Raw genomic sequence first — 8,562 nt, forward strand, 5'->3', positions numbered from 1 at the left:
CACGTGATCCTATCGATGAATGACGTACGAGAGAGCAACTCGCGGCTGCTGTGCTCCACGCATCGAACCCGACGCGCGACGGCTAATTTTATCGGCGATGTACGCTTCGATGCTCCATTGCACGATATCGATTCGAGTTCAATGATAAAAGCGCGCAAGGTGGACAAGTTCAAAGTGTATTTCTACTGCTGTGTACGCGTTTTCAAAAATATTTCGAGCGAAACAAAGGGGCATTTTCACTACACCGGATTTTTATTCAAAAACTTTTTTCTTTTTTTCGCTGACCACAAAATCTTTTCTTTTTTTTTTTTTAATTTGCATCGGGCGATGAAATTCATATTCGGTATTGTTGACCAATTTCCCTCCAACGAAACGTAACAGGGGATGCAATGAATTTTTTTCCGTTCTATCAAATACTTTTCTAACACAGAGTATAATTGCTTTATTTTCATTTTAACGGAATTAATCGACCAATGTTGAGAGGAATTTTTTCACTCTCCTCCGTATTCGTTTTACTTTGAAATTTAAAAATCAGAAACTACTGTAAAAAATAAATAGAAAACCTGCCGAAGTGTATAAACAATTTGAAACTTATTAAACTTTCTCGCAAACTTCAATGAGGAAGCATTAGTCAAATCAGGTTGCTTTCACCTATATACATGTTACTTCGAAGGTTGAAGCGCGGTGCGAGAGATGCTGAGGAGCGGATGAAACATCGCCAAGATGGCGCGTTGCTCACTCTATACTGATTCTCGCTTTCAAGTGCGTCTCTGGCGCGCGCTGGTCTATATATGAGCAAACGAGAGCAACTTGTTGAGCGCGCAACGAGCAACTCAGCACAAGCAGCAACAAATAAAATTTTTAACTTTCCGGCCGTCGGACATTGTTATCTCGTTGTTACAAAGTGCAGACTGCAAGCGCGCAACTCTCCGGCAGTGAATGCCAATTTTCATTTGTGCAACCAGGTCGACGCCAAATAAATTGTTGCATGTAACAAGAATTGAACGCGAATTCTAATGCCCGTCATTCGACCCTTATAAATCCGCTTGTAATTGCAATGTCACTTTTTGCGTCGACGTTTTTCCCCATTTGCGCGCTGGGTATATATATATATATATATACATACACACACATTGCCTGGAGGAAATACGGGAATAACTTTTTACACGGCTGTACAAATCGGAGATGGAGCCATAAATTAAATTTAAGTCTCCCCTTCTCGCGGAAATCCCTATAAATATTCATTGAGCGGTAGGCTCTCGTCGCCGCGGCTTGTCGCGCTGCAGTATATCCGAAAAAGGGGATGACGCGGCGATGCGCCCTCGACTCTCGATAGTCGTCGTCGACTCCTTGTACCGCGAGAATTTACACAGCGCCGTCGTCGCTCCGATGTTTATGTTCGTGCTTGACGTTTACTGTGTGTTCATATACCAGTAGCTGCTCGAGCTGCCGAAGATGGGCTTCCCTGATTTATAGACCGTTTCACTGGACAATCGAACTGTATCCTACGTTAACTTCAAGTTTCAAGTATTCAATGCCAGGACTCGGTATTGTCTTTCCGAACTCGAGACAAGTCATCGCTTTGTTCGACTTTGATACGTAGAACCTTTCCCTTTGCCTTTTTCATTAAATTCACCCATCGTAAAAGTTCGTTTATAGATAGGAGATGAATTCTGATTCATAAGTCAAAGAAGCGTAAGCTTAACGGAGAGGAGAGGCAACAGCCAGCAGTGGTGGTGGAGGCGCGGACGGCCGGTGCCGTGTGTTCTCTCTCTCTCTCGCATATTCGGGCGTCGTGTTTAAGTGTGTATGGCCGTGCAATTGTGCCGGTCACTCCCGTGGTCGTAGTCATTGGTCGCGTTCGTGTAATTCTGGGGGAAGGTTGCCGTGCAGGATAGCCGGTAACCCTTTTCGCGTGCGCTGTGCGTTCGCGGCGTAGTGACGTCAATGGGCGCATTTCTAAGTAGATGTGCGTTGTAAATAAAGTAGCTTTCGATTAAGCGAGTGTCTCTGTGCTTCGACCTGTCACCGATCCTCATTCGGACGTTTGTTTCGCGCGCGATTAGTGTACACGCCCAATGTACTATTACCAGTAGTATTATCTACTCCCTTTTAAATATTGCATGGACGGTCGCGAGATAACCTTTTCGAGTTTCAAATCGCTTCTCCATTACAAAACTTATGCCAGTGCAACAGCCAGCTTGTTACCATAAGACTTCATGAAATTCATTGATTTGCTTCCGCAAATTATATTTTATATATATATAGATGATGCTTAAGGGAGATGGACTACTCTGATTTATTACATACGATTGACTAGTCGGTTGCAATAAATAATCTTTGAAATTTTAATTTTATAATTGGATGAAAATCCTCGAAAGAATTCTAGTTGGTGTAGCACAATGTGTGTTCAAGAAAATTAAACTGTTCTGCAAGTCTTACCGTGAAACCTATTCCAACGGTCGCTGCGAAGTTGCCGTGCTGAAACTTCTTTTGATCGAACTGTACGAGTAGCGACGTTTTCCCTACTCCGCTGTCGCCAAGAAGTATTGTCTAAAATGTTAAACAGAAAATTTAGTTTTTCGTTTTCTCAAACCACATTCACAAATATGATAGAAGTTCTAGAATAAAAATTGTGCTCTCCCAGAACGTAAAATTAGAATATAACTTCTATTATACAGTACTTTAATAAAATAACCGAATAAATGTTCAGTAATATTGTAAGCATTCAGCTACCATATTAGAAATTTCAAGTTCGAAGTAATTTTATAAAATTGAAAATATTCGTCCTTTTTTTATTAACTTCTTATTAAATTGTGTTACACGTTATAGATCATTCAGATTATAAGAATGCAGTTTCCTATGATTGACGTATATAATGATATAAAAACACATCAATTCAACATTCGATGGACGGTGGATGGATGGTGGAAAAAGGCGGAGACTAACAATCAACGTATGCTTTCTGAGCCATTCAACGTAAACCATACAAAATGTTATTTGGAATTCATACGATCAAATGTAATGATGATGAGATTCACTGCCAACATAAGGGAATATTTTATTGTAAATTCTTTTGTTTTAAAAAATGATGGCAAAAAACGTAAATTAGAATTAATAGGAATGAAATTTACATCGCCAGAACAGTTTTATGATTTCACGGTTGATAACGAATTGTTGTCCGGAACCGATGAATATCTGGTATTTTATGTTGAGATATCATGGTTAGAGCATATACGTGATAATGTGTATTATTGCAATAAAAACAAATTCCAGGAATTATTTTCGAATGACTATAACAGAATGAATAAAAATGAAAAATCACTACACAATATCATTACTTTTATAATTGACAATGAAAAAATTAAAGTACACTCTTTAATTCTAGCTTCAGCAAGCTCTTACTTTGCAACAATGTTTCAGCACGAAAGTTTTAAAGAAAACAAAGAACGTATAATTGATTTAACTGAAGATAACGATGTTACAATAGACAATTTTAAAATATTTCTTGATTTATTGTATGGTCTTCAAAATATTGAGAGTATCGATATTAATTCCGTGACTGCAATCTCCATATTGGCAGATAAATATGATGTAAAAGAATTGCTGGAATCAAGTCAATTTATTTTGAGTAGTACTTTAACTGTAAGTAACGTAATAGAACGTTTATTACTTGCTGAAAAGTACAATTTAAAACGTTTGAAACACGAGGCAATAAAAATTGTAAAAATGAATATTGATGCCATAAAAGAATCATCGAATTTCGATGCTTTATGCGAGAATAAAAATCTTATAAAAGAAATGTTTAGAATGTTATAGAAATGTTAACTGTAAGTTTAACAAATATAACGTGTAAAGTATGTGTGCTCTACAGAAGTCTGAACAGATTCATTTTTAAAAATTACTCTACCATTGTAATACAACTTAATCGTCTGTCTCAATAAAAAATATTTGTCGAATGAGCCATAATTGTCTCTATCAGAATTAAAATTTGTACAAGCGTTGTTCGTTTCCTTTCTTTCTTTCCAGCAGAGCTGCGATAGTTTGGCATCATCGCACAAGGCTGAAGCGCGCGCACGCTGTAGACACAATTGGTATGCACAGAAACGCGCGCAGCTAGAGAGATGCGCGCGTATATTTAAGGCCGCGCAGGTCGGCGATGTTGACCGCTTAATCGCATTCCGCTCGCAACGACTAGTCCTCGCAGACTTGGCTCGGCCCGCATTCTTTTGCTCGACTCCAAATTAGGATGATTAGGTCGCGCGGACAAGTTGACTTAATTCGCGGGTCGCTCGGTGTAGCGAGAGTGTTATATTCTACTTCCGATCCATCGTGAAACATCTCTGTAAGCGCGTACGAAGTCGTCAAAGTCGAATGCTCGAAGTATGCCTGTGTCCAAAGTCACTCGGTGAGGCCAGCGCGGCAAAAACCTGCAGGTGGAAGGCTCGGGTTGCAAGCGAAGACGAGGCCGCGCGACGCGGCAGGCTGAGAGCTCTTCGCACGAGTGAGCTAACTAGATTCGAGATAGGCAGTCTCACTTGGCAATGCGCTGTGGTGGCGGCTACGCGTGTGCACGGACGATGCAAAAACCGGCTACGCCGTGGATGATAGGAGGGACCCCCTACCGGTTTCACTTGGGTTTGCCGCTTCTCTCTCACTCTCGCAGAAGAGATAACCGATCTGCTCTCTCTCTCTCTCTCTCTTTCGTTAGGTTTCTCCGAGTGAGCGGGCGCAATTCGCCGAAGCGAGAGCGACAGAGAGAGAGAGAGAGAGTAAAATGGATTATTGATGAGGCACGACAAATTTTTCTCGGGTCTCTTCCAGAGCCGCCTCTCTTAATGCGGATGTACGCGCGATCGCAGTTATTTATTCCGAACGTGCGCGCCACCAGCTGACAACTCCATGCAAGCATTCGCCGTTAATGTCGCGTCGGCGTTTCGCGCAAGGCATGAAAAATTCCGATTTTAATGAGCTAAAACCTCTTGCGTGCTCTTAAAACATTGACTCATCTCCTTACGGCTTCCCCTTCCCCTCCACGTATCACGAGAGCACAGTCTTGCAACCTCATGAGAATAAATGCCGGCGAGCCATCAGCAGTGATATTTGTTAATTGAAGCCCACGAAGGAGCGCGCGGCCCACTGGCGGCGCGGCAGAAACTCGCGGAGTACGTCCGAGAATCCAATGAGTGGCGGCAAGGATGGACGGAAGGAGGGGAGAAGAAGAGGCGAAAAAAGACGAAGGAAGAATCGCCGTAAGCGCGGTGGCTAAATGCCACTCTCGGCAAGCGCAGACATTGTCGATCATTATTCCGCTCGTTTCCCTCGCAGCGGCAGGCCGAGGGAGTTCACCTTGAATGAGTTACATCTCGTGGACTCGTTTCGCGGATTTCTCGCCGCTTCTCCTTCGTCGCGCGACCGATTACTTGCGACGCTCGGTTTGGCATCGCGAGGGCGGCTCTCGCGCGCCTGGCGTCTCTGACGAGAGATGCCACTGCGGATAAGCTCCATTTTATCAAGGCCGCCTGTTGCCTGTGTCGCGCGTGCTCCGCGATGCCAACGCTTATTCCGTTCGCAAAGGCATTCCCGGCTCCCGAGACGTATGTACTTCGACGCTTCGTGATTTTGTCTTATATGAAACGCTGGGCTGAAATGTCGCGTAAGCGGGGCTCAAATAAATATTCCAAGTTTTTAAATCCGAAGCTCACGTGATCAACCGTCCGTTATTTTTTTTTTTCTTGCGCGAAAAAAATGGTACGACCGTCTGATATTTGGATGCAGATTGCAGAAGAGCTCGGCAGCTCCGTTCCAACGTCACTTAAAATTGAGTTATTCGTTATCGAACTTTCCCGCCCCAACGAACTTACGATTATTAGCGTGCTTTCTATTCGAAAAAAAATCGCTAGAGTTAAATTCTTATCTAACCTTGTGCACGAAGTTGTCGGGGTTATCATAAGCCTTTCTAAAACTGCTCCACACAGCGTCGACCAACTTTGCCCGGTCCTCCTGTGCGTGAGCCTGCGGTCCGTAAGCGTCGATCACCTCGGCTGGCGGCACGTAATCGCGATAGCCCGTAGGCGAGGGCGATGCCATGATCGCCGCCTCGCCGAGTCTCTCCAGATTCCGTTGCGAGTACAAACCGACTTGCGGCGGAGCGGCTACCGGCGGAATGTACGTCAAAGTCGACGTCGAGACAGCATTCCTGTCGTCGGGATCCTCGAACACGTCGTCGCTGAAGCTGTCGTCGCCTGGCATTAGCTGCGAACACATCAATTTGATCAGATGCGACTTGGACGCGACGTCACGGAGCAACACTTGCGTCGCTAAAGCAAACAACGAAGCTCCAACGTTTCGTGCAGCGTTGGCGATCGGAATACATTCGCTGCAAACTGCAGCACGCCGACGATAAACTTCGTCGCCGAGCGATTCGCTGCCGCGCCGTCGAATTATCGCGCCCATTCGTGCCGCGCGGACCCAAGGCGGGCGCGCGGGCATTGCGCCTGTACCAGGGTCGAGCCAACTTGCCGGCGCGTACGGGCTCGGCGATTCCTCCTCCCATTGCGAGAACCCAAGCGCGACCGCGCGAGCGGCGGAGTTTAACCCTCGCTGCGGCTAATTCCGCGCGGCGCGGCTCGGCGCCCTCCATTACGATTTCACCGCCGGCAGACCGCCCCGTCCCACCGGTGCGCCGAGCGAGGGTCGCGCGGGGGCCCCACCTTCGTCTCTCTCGCGCGCGCGACCCTCGTCGGGGCCAATTACGTGGCGTATCGACAAAAGAATTACGCGCGCGCCCCGCGCCCGGCCAGCTGCCGCTGCTGCTGCCGCTGCTGCTGCTGCCGCTGCCTTGCAGCACCGCTGATCGCTCGCCGGCAGCAATCGCGGGTCAGCGGCCAATTTCAGGATCGCAGTCGCGCCGCCTGGACCCGCGAGCCCGTTTTCGGCGATCGAGCTCGCGCGCTAATGTGCGGCCGGCGCGAGCGAGCTCGTTACGCCTTTCCGCGAGGTGGAGCTGCGGCCGAACTACCACGAATGCGCACCGATGAGTGCATTTCACTCCTCCGACGACCAGCGAATCATTCCGCGATATTTCGATCGGTTTTGCCGGCGCGCTTCGCTGACTCTTCGTTTGGCCGAGGACTGTTCGTTGTTTCAACATACCGCGGACTAACTTTTGATAAACGCAGTCGAATGGTGCGAAGAGGCACTCTCAAATTTTAGTGCCTTTCCAACGTAATTCATTTCTATCGACTGCACGATACTCTGGTTATTGGTTTCGCGGAACAAGCCTTCAACGAACCATTTGCAATTTGTTTTAATTGGGTTTGATTCAAATGTGTCCTTCCACTTTTATTTCGTTTTCCCGGTAAAAAATAGTATGCAATTGCTTTCAAGAATAATACGACGAGCGGTCATCCAATCGCTAAAAATCTACACGTTTATAAGCGAATCAAAAATGTTCACGGTACACGTGCCGCGAAATTGAACTTACGGACTTTGCGATCGCCTAAATTCCAAACTTTTTCGGTGATTTCGGCGTTCTCTGGCCGATCGTACAGGAACGATACTGACACTTTACGTAATAATTTCGAGGATTACTTTGAATAGCAAATAATTAGTTAATTAGCGGCATAAAAAATATAACGTTTGATCTTCAACTTTGACCAATTGCTGCGTACGCAGAAACTTCAAGTCACAGAGGATAATACTTTGTTGAAAACGTCCATCGCACAATTATCGTGCACAAATTCGGCTTGGCTAACAATACTTACCTTGCAAGTAAGAATATCACAAGGTTATACACGCGCGCGCAAAGCACGATCAAGTCTTTGATAAAGCGAGCTGAATTTTTAAAACCACGTACATCGAAGTCCGCGAAGCAAATATTAAAATGTCCGCCAGAAACCCTGGCGCCTTATTCTCGATTAGCCTTGTAACGATAATAAAATCCTCTTGTTATTACGCTTCGCGCGTTAAGAGCGTGCATATTCACCGAGTCGGCGAATCCCGCGCGCGCAAGTAATGCCACGAGCCCACTGCGCGCTTTTCAATGCTTAACGTTCTTTGCGCACTCACGTTGAACGACGTGGAGGCGGGCATGCTGACCATGCTGGGGCTGTCGCCACCACCGCCCCTCATTCTCCACCTTTACCAATAAGTCACGTCTGTGGCGATGCGTGGCTGTTCCAATTGATTACCCTGCTCTGGCTGGCTTCCTGCAATTCGAAAGGACACTTTTAGAACCGTCGGCAGCGAGTACGCGAGAGAGGGGCCCGTCGAACGGCAAACCAAAATAGCCAAAGCGCTTCGCACGTGCCGTCGGCGAGCACCTTGACGCGCGGCTACTGAACGCGCCCGGGCACAGTCGTTAAAGTCTTGGGGAGCAGAGCCGAGAAAACGCGCCAGCTTTTATAATTGAAAAAAGGAAGCCCCATCAGCGAGCGAGAGGAGACCCTTTAACGATGCGTCATGCGTGTACGCGCGCGCTCAAGCCCCATATGCACTTGAGAACTCGACTTACCGACGCCTTTTAGTTTCGAGGTTTCCTGCGAGGATTCGCGTCGAGTG

The 8,562-nt window shown here is 46.3% G+C and overlaps 1 protein-coding gene across 2 annotated transcripts in view; it reads right to left on the reverse strand.

The window, feature by feature from the left end:
* Positions 1-8,210, reverse strand: part of LOC131664590 (ras-related protein Rab-37) — a 32,907-nt gene extending 24,697 nt beyond the window's left edge. Inside the window, exons 1-3 of one of the 2 annotated variants that reach the window (XM_058935808.1) lie at positions 8,071-8,210; positions 5,923-6,255; positions 2,443-2,553 (exon numbers count right to left, since the gene is read on the reverse strand). In XM_058935808.1, the coding sequence (XP_058791791.1) occupies positions 2,443-2,553; positions 5,923-6,255; positions 8,071-8,133 (507 nt within the window). In that variant the 5' untranslated portion in view covers positions 8,134-8,210. Of the gene's footprint in view, positions 1-2,442; positions 2,554-5,922; positions 6,256-8,070 lie in introns of those variants that run through there. The other variant, XM_058935814.1, reaches the window with a different exon arrangement.
* Positions 8,211-8,562: the final 352 nt, after the last annotated feature.

The sequence above is a fragment of the Phymastichus coffea genome, unplaced genomic scaffold (genome assembly GCF_024137745.1).
Source record: "Phymastichus coffea isolate CEN01 unplaced genomic scaffold, Cenicafe_Pcof_1.1 PCOF00044, whole genome shotgun sequence".
Taxonomy (NCBI): Eukaryota; Metazoa; Arthropoda; class Insecta; order Hymenoptera; family Eulophidae; genus Phymastichus; species Phymastichus coffea.